Source organism: Pseudopipra pipra, chromosome 6, assembly GCF_036250125.1.
Source record: "Pseudopipra pipra isolate bDixPip1 chromosome 6, bDixPip1.hap1, whole genome shotgun sequence".
NCBI lineage: Eukaryota > Metazoa > Chordata > Aves > Passeriformes > Pipridae > Pseudopipra > Pseudopipra pipra.
In genome coordinates this window covers 61,193,026-61,205,179 of record NC_087554.1, presented here as the reverse complement: position 1 = coordinate 61,205,179, position 12,154 = coordinate 61,193,026, and the positions used below count along the sequence as shown (strand labels likewise).

General features: G+C 58.9%; 3 protein-coding genes across 3 annotated transcripts in view; all 3 read right to left on the bottom strand.

Moving 5' to 3' along the window:
* Positions 1-12,154, bottom strand: part of LOC135416751 (uncharacterized) — a gene marked incomplete at its 3' end in the record, with an annotated part of 29,245 nt that overhangs the window by 13,317 nt on the left and 3,774 nt on the right. The gene's annotated exons all lie outside the window — the stretch shown is intronic.
* On the bottom strand, positions 59-2,229 carry LOC135416532 (uncharacterized). Its single transcript, XM_064659746.1, has 5 exons — positions 1,669-2,229; positions 1,362-1,426; positions 573-1,247; positions 254-390; positions 59-107 (listed from the first exon to the last, which is right to left on the bottom strand). Exons 1-5 carry the CDS (start codon positions 1,772-1,774, stop codon positions 59-61), a joined length of 1,032 nt encoding a protein of 343 aa, XP_064515816.1. The 5' UTR covers positions 1,775-2,229.
* Positions 7,105-11,755, bottom strand: LOC135416409 (maestro heat-like repeat family member 5). Its single transcript, XM_064659540.1, has 14 exons — positions 11,585-11,755; positions 11,293-11,430; positions 10,799-10,947; positions 10,375-10,522; positions 9,967-10,154; positions 9,741-9,878; positions 9,500-9,614; positions 9,227-9,364; positions 8,795-8,971; positions 8,502-8,657; positions 8,243-8,344; positions 8,014-8,116; positions 7,719-7,763; positions 7,105-7,406 (listed from the first exon to the last, which is right to left on the bottom strand). The coding sequence occupies exons 1-14, from the start codon at positions 11,687-11,689 to the stop codon at positions 7,315-7,317; spliced, it is 1,794 nt and encodes a 597-aa protein (XP_064515610.1). The 5' UTR covers positions 11,690-11,755; the 3' UTR covers positions 7,105-7,314.

Below are 12,154 nucleotides of genomic sequence, written 5' to 3'. Positions count from 1 at the left end.
GGGGGGTCTTAGCCCTAGTGCCGTGGCATGGGCAGCTGTGGGAGCCCAGGTGACAGAACTACGGTGCCTTGAGGGGCAGGGAAGGCACATGGCAGTAGGACTGGGGGCTGACAGGCCAAGGCTGGGAAATGGAGGGGCCTGAGAGTCCTGGAAGTCTCCATCTGTCTGGCAGACCACATGGGACAGTCTCTCCAGGGTGATGGGTTGTAAGGGTTGGTGATCCCTGAGCCAGCAAGGCAGCTGGGCCCTGTACCTGTCACACTCTGGGGCACAGCGCAGGAGAGTCATCACCACATCACATGGGTGTGCCTCAGCGAGCCTGCAGATGTTGGTGTGTGGAGACACGTGGAATGTGAGGTCGTGGTGGATGGACCAAACGATGGCCGGCACCTGGAGAGGCAGTGGAGAAGAGTTGGGGACCTGCCAGAGGGAGCAGGTTGCCCAGCTTCCCCGAGAAGTGCTTCCCTTCCCACCACACTCTGCTGGCCTCAAAGGCTTAGGGGGCCAGCGGACCCAGCTTGAGAGGCCACAAGACCCCTGGGGGAATTAAACCCTGGCCACAGGCTGCTTACTGGCTTCCAACTGGAGACACCTTTGCCCTCCAAAAACTGCAGATTGGGAGCATCAGTCACACTCTCAGCTGGCGTGGTGTCAGTGTTTCCGATGCCCTCACTCGTGGTGTCACCCTCTGCCATGAGATCACTTGTTGTGGTTTCAGCGTCGGTCATGGCAGTCTCAGGGTTTGCTGTGTCATCCATCGGTGCCTCATCAGAGCTTGCTGTGCCCTCAGTTGGCATCGGGGTGATGTCAGCCTGTACCACGAGATCGGTGTTGGAGCCGGTTGTGTCACCAGGCAAAGCGGTGTCAGGCTTTGCTGTGCCGTCCATCGGTGCCACGTCAGAATGTGATGTGCCATCAATGGCCATCGGGGCCATGTCGGCCTTGGCCATGACATCAGTGGCTGCGGTGTCAGAGCTGGTTGTATCTTCAGCCAAAGCGGTGTCAGGCTCTGTTGTGCAATGAGTGGGTTCTGTGATGTCCTTCACAATGAGATCGGCCAGTGCGGTGTCAGGGTTGGCCGTGTCCTCGGTCACAGCGGTGTCAGAGGTTGCCATGCGATCGATCGGCTCGGTGCTGCCATCAGTCTTCTCCTTGAGCTCATCTGGCCTGGTGTCAGGCTCTGCCAGGAGCTCCGGTGCTGTGGTCCTGGGTGTTCTGCGCCGAATGCGCATGATTTTCAGCAACCTCTGCAGGAGAAGAAAGGGCAGGGAAGAGAGGGAAGCCCGAGGGAGCGCTCCACCAGCAGTGCCAGGCTGAGCAGGGACAGCAGGCCCAGCCCAGGGGAGGATGGCTGCAGGTACCTGAACTGCTCTGCGGAAGCGGCCACGGGGGCGGTCCTGCTCCTCTGTCCGGTCCTGGCCTGGATCTGTCAAAGAGGGAGCGCAGGCAGAGCTGAGGGGCTGCAGGAGAGGCCAGGGAACACAGCCCAGCCCTGCGCTCCAGAGGCAGGGCCGGCCCTGGCGTGCCCAGTGGATGGAGCAGGGATGTTGAGGAGGGTGGCCTTGGCCCCTCTTCCCCCCTCCTTTTTCTCTGGGTGTGTCCACAGGGGACAGGAAGGGGCCAAGCTGGCTGCAGCCACCAGCCCTGTGGCCCAGCTCCAGCACTCACCCTGCTGCAGGGGCTCCTCAGCTTGCTGTGCTGGGGCCGCCCCAGGGCCTCTCCCGTTCCTCTTCCTCCTGAACAGCCTGAACAGGCTGAAGCGTCTCCCTGCCATCCCACAGTGTGGTCTCAAGGGAACTTGCACGAGAGACGCCTTAGAAAAAACCCTGGTGGGCAAATGTCAAAAAATTGCCGCGAGGGCACCTTCCACAGGGACTGCAGGTGACCAAGTCCCGTGGTCTGGCCTCGAGGGCACCTTCCACAGGGACTGCAGGTGACCAAGTCCCGTGGTCCGGCCTCGTAGGCACCTTCCACAGGCACTGGTGATGCCCAGAAAAGCTCTGGGTCACCAAGGCCCGTGGCCTGGCCTCGAGGGCCACTCCCACAGGGAGTGTGGATGCCTCGGAAAAACCTCCGGGTCACCAACTCCTGGGGTCTGGCCTCGAGGGAACTTGCAAAAAAAAGAACTCTCAGAATCGCTTCGGGTCAGCAACGAACGAGTTGGCTGCGAGGAGACTCCTCACAGCACCGCTCAGTCTCGTCCTGACCAGACGCGTGCTCCGAGCACTGTGGCGCGGCCGCGTTGACGCCCAACACCTATATCAGGATGTGTCACAAAGGGCCCTTGGACACCCTGCCCTGTCCCATCCCATTGACGATGGTCACTGTGTCACAAAAGGCCCTGCGACACACTGCCACGGGCCCTGAGGCCTCCCCCAACCTTGGCCAACCTGCCCCAGCTGGGAAGGAATCCATTCCCTAAAGCATCTGAGACAGCTGGATGTGAACTTTAGGAATGGCTCCAAAAAGGAGCAAACACTCCCCTCCTGCACCTGCACATGGCAGCAGAACGAGCCCCCTCGGGAGAAATCCTGGCTGGTGGCCATCTAAACAGGGGGCTGTGACACAGAGGAGCAACGTGTGGCCAAGGGCACGAATGCTGCTCTGACCCCTTTGGCCACGGCTGCACTGAAATCAGCAGCAACTCATTTGCCTTCAGATGGTCCTTTGAGAGTCAATCTCAAAAACTAAACAGAAGCAAAAGAACCTGGCATTGTTTGGTTTGCAAAGGGTGTTTTATTAAGGGACAAGAATAGAATAATTCTGGCAAGGGATAAAAACCCTCAAGGAACAAAAGTTCCCTCAGTCTTCCAAAAGCACCCCAAACAAGGGAGGATATTGCAAAAACACTAATCCTCCCTCTGGTGCAGAGAGCTGACTGGCCAGGAAAGTTTTGAAGGGCTCAAAAATAAAAAGTCAACTTGGATGATTTGGAGTTGAGAGAGCAAGTGCTCCAGCCTTTCTAAGGCTTTCCAACTCATCCTAGGGACACTCATGTGGGTGCTTTAAAGTTCAGACTGTCTTGAAATCTTGCCTGCAGCCATGAGGGAGTCCTAGTGAAGTCTTCTAAGAACTGTGGGTTGGCCCTGGTGGTCAGGGTGGATTCTGCCCTGGTTCCTGTGGACTCCAAGGGACAGCTCTAAGTAAGGAGGAGAGAGAGGACAAAAGTGCCAAGTGACAACTAGTGATGCTCTTGAGAAGGGAGATGAGGGGCTTTTTCTTTTGAGGGTGTCATGATAGTAGAGGAGTGACAAGACACAGAAGTGAGAATAGATAGGCAGAGGATAAAGAGAAATGTTTCTTTTGGACCACCTCACTGCTGTGGCATGGAGGAAGCCAAGAATGTAGGAATATTCAAACTAGGTAAAAATAAAACTACCCACAATGATCACAGCTCGTGCTAAAATGCATTTCAGAAGAAACATCAATGCCTCTCCCTCCCAACCCCCAGCACCTCCCTCATCCAAAAGCCCCCAAAGAACTAAATCCTCAAATCTTTGATGAGAAAGGAGGACTCTGTGTTTACTTGGCCATAAAAGCTGTTAAAAGGTCTGGAGCTGGTCACTGCTGGACACAAGATCTCGAAGCATGTGGTGACTGGATTTTGCATGTTTTGGCAATTTCTAAGGTGAAGCCTGTGTTCCTCCCCAGGCTGACCTGTCCCATCTGAGCTCCAAAAAAACTTCCACACTTCTTTTCTCTGGCTAATAGGGACAGATAAGGGAAACTTATAAGCCTTGGAAGGAGCCCTCTCAGAAGTCTGCTAAAGGACTCTACAAGTTTTTCTGGCAGAAGGGTTGCTTCCCTGTGAGGAATGATAACATTGCTGAAGCTGTTCCACCTGCTGTCTCCAGAGGAGGCAGTGGGAAGCCCCCTGCTCTGTCTGAGGCTGGAAGGAGCCTTGGCTTGGTGCTCCTGCAAAACTTGGAGCTCTGGAAGAAGAAAAGAGCATGGGCAAGGAGGAAAAGGGGTGGCAAACAAGGGGCACTCTCTGGAAAAGGACAAGGAAAGAAAAAAAGGAAAGAAACACATGCCCAGAAAAGGCTGCAAGCTCTCAGCCAGCCTTGGCACCATCCAGCTGCAGTGGGGACAATCAAAAGACCACATGTCAGGCAGTGCAACCTCTCTGCGACCATGTCAGCCAAACAGTGCCACAGGGAAAGCAGGACTTCCTTGTTCCCTACCCAGTTCACCCCATTTTGCTGTGAACTTTGCAAAGCAATTCCAACTCTCTTCATTCCAACTTTATTAGGTGCCATCAAAGCCCCCAAGAAACGCGCCCCAAAACAAAGCCTGCACGCCGAGTGCCAAAATCGTTAATCAGCTGCCATTAATGCCCAAGCGGCAGAGCTGTTCCAAGAAAGTTTTCAGCGGCCGAGCCAGCCCATCCCGATGTGCTCCTCCCTGCGGGCGGCTGGGGCAGCGCTGCCCTGGGTCACCGCTCTGGCCGTGCAGGCGCCGAGATGCCGCAGGTCGGAGCAGGGGCAGGCTCAGCCCTGGCCGGGAGATGCGGAGCGGCGGGTTTGGAGCCCGGCGGGCGGGGCGGAGGTTTGTCCCGGCCTTGGCAGCGGCTGTGTGTCCCCGCCGCGCTTCTCGGGGCCGGGCAGCGGCTCCTCCCGGCGGCAGCTCCCGGCTCCTGCCGGCCGGGCCTGGGCTAAAGCGGGGCGGGACGGCAGCGAGCCGAGCCGGGCGCCCGCCCGTCCCCAGCCCGGGCCCGTCCCCGCGGCTCCTCCTCGCCCGGCACCGCCCCACACCCGGCCCGCTCCGCCGGCCCCCGGGACAGCTTCGAAGCCGCTTGTGCTGGGGGAGAAGCTGAGCCGGGCTCCTCTCGCAAGGAATGAAGGCTCCCGAAGGGGACGGGCAGAGCAGGGGCTTGTCCTCTCCTTAGCCGCTATGGTAAGGGAGAAAAAGAGTACAGGCTCTAAAGTTGGGCCTTTGTTTCCAGGACTGTAAAGGAGGAGCAAATGATTCCATTGATCCAAACAGTAGTTTGCTTGTAAGAGTTAGGCGGAAAAAAAAAAAAAAAAAAAAAAGATAAACCAAAAACAACCCCGTATTTCTTCTGAGAAGGTGCAGAGGAGATGAGAATTTTTGAGGCCAAGATAGTTATAAACATTTGGAGGCCAAGAAGCTCAGCGTGTGCAGTCAGGTAATGAGCACAATAAAATCAGGTGAGGAGGAAGGAGAGCTGAGTGTGTAGAGAACAGATCGACATCCTGATCCTATGGCAAGGAGATGGCTGGTGCTTTCTGCTGTCAGCCAGGGTGTGTGGCTGAGGTGTGATGCTTGTGCTTTGGGGTGCTTGCAGGGGTTGATGAATAGGTGTCGAGCAGATTGGTGGTCTTTTTGTTGTTGTTGGGGAGTACTCAGGTACCCTGTGGGTAGGCTTGAGGTTGATGCCCTGAAGGTGTTGTCTCTGAGAGAGTCAGTGCTGGGAGTGTGTGTGGGACAGAAGGGCCCCAGCCCAGCTGCAGTGGTTGAGCTGAGGTGTTGCCTGAGGCAGAGCAGAGTTGGTGGGGGTTTGCTGAGTGGGTGTGTGCCCAGCTTGCCAGGCTCCCGTGGCACTGGAGAGCAAGTGCTGGTGGGACTTGTGCTAAAGCAGTTTTAAATGTGTCCCAGAGCCCCAGGGACAGGGGCAGCCTGAAGTGCCCTTGTCCCTGTGTGTGTGTGTCCACGGGGCAAGGGGCAAAAGCAAGGCAGGAGCGGGCCCGTGAGCTGCAGGGCTGAGGTTTGTGGCGATTGAGTTCCACAAAGATGCAGGTCAGGGGGAGAAAGGTGATGTTTATTAATGTAAGGGGAAGGGGAGGGCTGAAGCTTCTTAAGGTAATGGGAAAGGGAGGGATGAAGTGTAGGTAGAAGAAGGGAAGGGGAGGGGAGGGAAGAGAAGGTTTGGGAAGGGAAGGTTTGGGAAGGGGAGGGGAGAGAAGGAAGGTTTGGGAAGGTATGTGGAGGGGAGGGGAGGGGAGGGCAGGGCAGGGCAGGGGAGGGGAGGGGAGGGGAGGGGAAGGGAGGGGAAGGGAAGGGAGGGGAGGAGAAGGAAAGGGAAGGGAGGGGAGGGGAGGGGAAGGAAAGGGAAGGGAGGGGAGGGGAAGGAAAGGGAAGGGAGGGGAGGGAAGGGAGGGGAGCGGAGGGGAGGGGAGGGGAGGGAAGGGGAGGGAAGGGGAGGGGAGGGGAGGGAAAGGGAGGGAAGGTTTGGGAAGGGAAGGTTAGGGAAGGGAAGAGAAGGAATGGAAAGGGAAGGATTGGAAAGGGAAGGGGAGGGAAGAGAAGGTTTGGGGAAGGGAGGGGAGGTTTGGGAAGGTTTGGGGCGGGAAGGGAAGGATTAGAAAGGGAAGGATTGGAAAGGGAAGGGAAGGTTTGGGAAGGGGAGGGAAGAGAAGGTTTGGGGGGAAGAGGAGAGGGGAGTGGAGGGGAGGTTTGGGAAGGTTTGGGGCAGGAAGGGAAGGGGAGGGAGGGGAAGGGAAGGGGTGGAGGGGAAGGGAAGGGGTGGAGGGGAGCTGATATTTATTAATCTAAGGGGAAAGGAAGGGATGAAGTGTGGGCAGGAGTAGGTTTGGGAAGGAAAGGGAAGGTTTGGGAACGTTTGGGATGGTTTGGGAAGGGAAGAGAAGGTTTGGGAATGTTTGGGATGGTTTGGGAAGGGAAGAGAAGGTTTGGGAAGGTTTGGGAAGGGGAGGGAAGAGAAGGTTTGGGGGGAAGAGAAGAGGGGAGTGGAGGGGAGGTTTGGGAAGGTTTGGGGCAGGAAGGGAAGGGGAGGGAGGAGAAGGGAAGGGGTGGAGGGGAAGGGAAGGGGTGGAGGGGAGCTGATATTTATTAATCTAAGGGGAAAGGAAGGGATGAAGTGTGGGCAGGAGTGGGTTTGGGAAGGAAAGGGAAGGTTTGGGAATGTTTAGGATGGTTTGGGAAGGGAAGAGAAGGTTTGGGAAGGTTTGGGATGGTTTGGGAGGGGAAGGGAAGAGAAGGTTTGGGAAGGTTTGGGATGGTTTGGGAGGGGAAGGGAAGGTTTGGGAAGGGAAAGGAAAGGAAGGGGAGGGGAGGTTTGGGAAGTGAAGAGAAGGTTTGGGAATGTTTGGGATGGTTTGGGAAGGGAAGAGAAGGTTTGGGAAGGATTGGGATGGTTCGGGAAGGGAAGGGAAGGTTTGGGAAGGGAAGGGAAGGGGCTGTCCGTAGAGATGGGCAGGCCAGGAGCTGCCTGGCCTTGCCGGCTGGCTCAGTTGGGCCCAGCATCAGCTGAATCTCCAGCTCCGCTGAGAAGTGGTCTCGTCCCTTGGTCTTCCGGTGCTGTTGGAGGGACGCAGGTTGTCTGGCTGGAGATTACTTTGTTACTGCCCGTCTGAAAGCGGACAAGAATTCAGTCCGCATGGTGCAGTAGGACGGGCAGTCGTCTTGGCTGATGGCTTCAAAGGCTGGAAGAGAGAGGAACGGAGCCACGGTCAGAGCCTGGATGTGCGGGAACCCAAGGAGACCCTCCTGTCAGGGCCATCCCAGCCAGTTCTTGCCGTGGCCAGGAGGGAGCAGGGGTCAACAGGATGAGCGGGAAGGTGCTGGCCCCCAATTCCCCCCTGTGCCCCTGAAATGTGTCCCTGCTCTGCCCACAGCGCCCCTTGTCCGTGCAGGGAGCAGAGCCCCGCGCAGGCAGGGCAGGGATTGCAGCACCATGCCCAGGGTCTGTGCTCTCCCCTGCCAGCCCCCAGTGAGAGCCCACTGTCCTCACTCACCCCTCATGAGGAGCTGCAGGTCTTGCATGTGCCAGGCAGCAATCCCTGGGAACAGAGAGCGTGTCAGGGCCCCAGCAGCACAGCTACCCCCCCACGGCCTCCTGGCCTGGCAGGGCTGAGCCGGGGCCTTCCCGCATCGGGACACCCAAGGGTGTGGCTGGCAGAGGGCGGCAGCAGCCGCCAGGGCACTCGGGGCTCCCCAGCACATCCCTGGGCCCATCCTGCTGCCGCTGGAGCATCCAGGGCTGGGGCCGAGCTGCAGTGGGGAGGGAGGGACCGCGGGCTTGTGGCTCACCCATGAACCTGACGGCCGCCTCTCGCAGGGGCTGCTGTGGGCTCTGGAGGTAGGGCAGGGCCTGGTGCAGGTGTTCAGCCCTTCGGCTCACGTCCTTGTCCATCTGCAGAGAGCAGGGGGGTGTCTGTGGCTGCAGCAGTGGCAGGGGCACAGGCCCAGCCCCGCACACTTGGTATTGGGGCCTGGGGGCTTGTCCAGCCTGGGGCTGGATCTTTGGGGACATCCTTACCAGGCAATCACAGAACTTGAAGTGCTGCTCTTTCCTCAGCAGCTTCTCCAGGTCCCTTCTCTTGAGGAACCTTGCAGCGCAAAGCAGCACTTCCCGAGAGGCCTGCAGAGCAGCAGAGAGCGGGACATGGCACCACAGCCCAGGGCACAGCCCCTGTGTCCCTGCTCCAAGGGCAGGAGGAGGCTGGAGCCCTTGAGGCCCCAGGGCAGGAGGCAGCCCAGCCTTGTGCACAGGGACACCAGAGCCCACGAGTGCTCACCTCTGCCACGCACTGGTTCTCGTCATGCCCATGGATGAAGAGTGGGACCAGGCTCTGGTGCACCTGAGTCTCCAAGAGCCGTGTTCCCTCTTCTGCCAGCGCCTCCATCAGCTCTCGGAAGAGGCGAATGGAGAGCAGCTGCACGTGGGTGTTGTCCTGGGGCAAGAGAGGAGAAAAAGACCTCAGCACTGGATGCTCCACATCCACCAGGAACAGGCACAGGCCTGAACATCCACAGGGCACAGTTTCCTGGCAGCACTCAGTGCCTGGAGGTGGAGGGCACAAAGCCTTACATGGTCAAAGAGTGTCCGGAGCGCCTCAGCCAGCTTGGGGGCAGTGGAGATGAATACCCGAATATCTTCATCCCGGAGCACACTCTCAAACACAGAGAGGGTCATCACGACCAGCTCTCCATCTGCATCACGCAGCAGCTCCAGGAGGTGTTGGGACAGGCTGCAGATGCTTTCGGCCTGTGTGGAACACAGTGCTGTGCTGTCAAGCCCTGAACAGCTGCCCCACCAAGAGCCCTCTGGCAGTGCAACCCCACGCTGCTGCCACAGGGCCCAGAGGCCAAAGGCCTGTCCCACAGGGCCTGGGCAGCTGGAGAGGGAGGCAGGAGAGCTGGGAGCAGCTGTCAGAGCTCCCAAAGCACAGTCAAACCCAAGCGCCTCCCTTCCTCAGCCCCAGGTTGCCCATGTGGCTTCAGCCAGGTGTCCCCTTCTCACCATTGAGGGATCCACAGCAAGCACCAGGAGGCCTCTGAGTGCCAGGCGCTGCCTCTCTGGGCACTGGCTCTGCAGGTTCCTTGACAGGATGGGCAGGATCCTGTCACGACATTTACTCCCATCCAGAAAGTCCAGGACCTGGAAGGCAGAGAGCAGTGACGGGGTGCCTGGGCAGCAGGAGCCGGGAGCTGCCCAGGGCTGGGCCCAGGCAGCAGCACAGAGGGCAGAGAGGGGGAGGCAGGCAGGCCAGGCAGCGCTGGCCATCAGGCTCACCTCCACAAGGAAGGCCAGGGCAGGCAGCTCCGAACGAGGGTGTTCAGTGCTGAGCAGCCCCAGCAGGTGGATTGCCATGAGGGAATAGAAAGGGACCAAGACGTGGCGTATCTCCCTGTCAGGGGGAAAGAAGGAACCATGGAGCCTGAGCAGGGTGGGCAAAGCTCCCCCAGCAGGCTGTGTGGGGTGGCCCGTGCCCAGGGCAGAGATGCCGGGGGCAGTAGGGACGAGGGTGTTTCACCTGGCCAGCAGCCCCACTGCATAGTGCTGGGTGTCAGCACAGAGGAGCGTGTCCCAGCCACACTTGCGCTCCACTGACACCACCTCATTGTCCCACTGCAGCCGGCACAGCAGGGCCTTGATGGTCTGGACCAAAAACCTGTGTGCAGAGCAAAGGCCAGGTCATGCTGGGAGCCCTGGCCCCAGCCCCGAGGGCATGGCAGGGAGAGAGGACAGGGATGGAGCACCTGTTGGGCTGGGTGGGAAGACGGTGTTGCTCCAGGCATCCCCTCCAGAAGGTGTTCACCTCTTCTGGCACCTGCCCTGTGCTCATGGACACTTGGAACAGCAGAGCCATGAGCAGGCGGGGGATGTAATTCATCACTGCATCCTGGCACTTGGGCTCCTGGATGATCAGCCACAGTGCCAGGGTTGCCTGCAATCAAAGCACGTGGAGACAGCGCTCAGTGTGAGAGGTCCATGTGTCAGGGCCTGAATGTGGGAGGGAGAGGGCAGGGAGAGGCAGGGGGAGCAGCCAGCCTGTTGTCCCTGAACCTGCCCCTCAGCTACATTTGTAGCCCAAGGCCTGAGGCAGGGAGATGCAGGGGTGGGGGAGGTGACTTGGGGAGGAGCAAAGACCACTTCTAGAAACTCACAGTCACGGCAAAGACATCTCTGCTGTCACCATCGGAGGTGGACATTCCGTGCACTGGCCAATCCTCCATCACGTGGAGCAGTACTGGCAGCACCTTCTCCACTGCTCTTGCTGAGGAGCCGATGCTTCTCCACATCATTGCAGCAGCTCTGTGGAGCCAGAGCTCTGGGTCAGGGGGGTCTCAGCTCGGCACCATGGCTTGGGGAGCTGTGGGGGCCCATGTGACAGAGCCACAGTGCCTTGAGGGGCAGGGAGGGCACATGGCAGTAGGATTGGGGGCTGACAGGCCAAGGCTGGGAAATGGAGGGGCCCAAGGGTCCTGGAAGTCTCCATCTGTCTGGCAGACCACACAGGACAGGCTCTCCAGGGTGAGGGGTTGTAAGGGTTGGTGATCCCTGAGGCAGCAAGGCAGCTGGGCCCTGTACCTGTCACACTCTGGGGCACAGCGCAGGAGAGTCATCACCACATCACGTGGGTGTGCCTCAGCGAGCCTGCAGATGTTGGTGTGCATCGTGACCCCTGGAGCCATGTGGGAGGTGAGGCACTGGTGCATGGATCTCACGATGGTCGGCACCTGGAGAGGCAGTGGGGGACAGTTGAAGAGGTGCCAGAGGGAGCAGGTTGCCCAGCTTCCCCAAGAAGTGCTTCCCTTCCCACCACACAGTGTGGCCTCAAAGGCTTAGGGGCCAGCAGACCTGGCATGAGAGGCCACGAGACCCCTGGGGCACTTGAGCCCTGGCCACAGGCTGCTTACTTACAGACACACTTCCCCTCCATAAAAATCTGGAATGGCAGCTGTCTTGAGTTTCTGTGGCCAGGTCTTTGTCCCTGGCCAGGAGGAGGCTGGACCCCACAAAACCCCAGGGCAGGAGGCAGCCCAGCCCCTGCCACGGGGACCCCAGAGCCCACAAGTGCTCACCTCTGCCACGCACTGGTGCTCATCATACTGCAGGAAGAACCACAGCACCAGGGTCTGATGCATCTGCATCTCCAAGGGCCTTGTTCCCCCTTCCACCAGTACCTCCATCAGCGTTTGGAAGAAGCAAAAGGAGGACAGCTGCACGTATGTGCAGAGGAGAAAAAGAGGAGAAAAAGACCTCAGCACTGGATGCTCCAGGCCCACCAGGAACAGGCACAGGCCTGAACATCCACAGGGCACAAAGTTTCCTGGCAGCAGCCAGTGCCCGTGGCTGGGGGGTACAGAGCCTTACGTTGTCAAAGAGTGGCTGGAGCACCTCAGCCAGCTTGGGGGCAGTGGAGATGAATGCCTGCATGTCTTTGTCCCGGAGCATATTCACAAACACAGAGAGGGTCATCACGACCAGCTCTCCATCTTCATCAGGCAGCAGCTCCAGGAGGTGTTGAGACAGGCTGCAGATGCTTTTGGCCTGTGTGGAACACAGTGCTGTGCTGTCAAACCCTGAACAGCTGCCCCACCAAGAGCTCTCTGGCAGTGCAACCCCACGCTGCTGCCCCAGGGACCAGAGGCCAAAGGCCTGTCCCACAGGGCCCGGACAGCTGTACAGGGAGGCAGGGGAGCTGGGAGGAGCATCCAGAGTTCCAAAGCCCAGCCAAGCCCAAGGGACTGCCTTCCCCAGCCCCAGGCTGCCCGTGTAGATTCAGCTGTGTGTCCCCTTCTCACCATTGACAGATCCATCCAGAGCACCATGCGGCCTCGGAGAGCCAGGCGACGTCTCTCTGGGCACTGGCTCTGCAGGTGCCTTGACAGGATCTGCTCAACACTGCTCTGACATCTCCTTGCGTCCAGATAGTCCAGGACC

Bases quoted from the DNA above. Each gene is read 5' to 3' on its own strand.
- LOC135416409 (XM_064659540.1), bottom strand. From the start codon at position 11,689: ATGACCCTCTCTGTGTTTGTGAATATGCTCCGGGACAAAGACATGCAG. The intron at 10,523-10,798 runs GTACAGGGCCCA...CTGGCTCCACAG, and splicing joins TGTGCCCCAGAGTGTGACAG to AGCTGCTGCAATGATGTGGA. The intron at 7,407-7,718 runs GTGAGTGAGGAC...TCTCTCTTCCAG, and splicing joins CCTGCAGCTCCTCATGAGGG to CCTTTGAAGCCATCAGCCAA.
- LOC135416532 (XM_064659746.1), bottom strand. From the start codon at position 1,774: ATGGCAGGGAGACGCTTCAGCCTGTTCAGGCTGTTCAGGAGGAAGAGG. The intron at 391-572 runs GTAAGCAGCCTG...CTGCCTCTCCAG, and splicing joins GTGTCTCCAGTTGGAAGCCA to GTGCCGGCCATCGTTTGGTC. The intron at 108-253 runs GTACAGGGCCCA...TTGGCCTGTCAG, and splicing joins TGTGCCCCAGAGTGTGACAG to CCCCCAGTCCTACTGCCATG.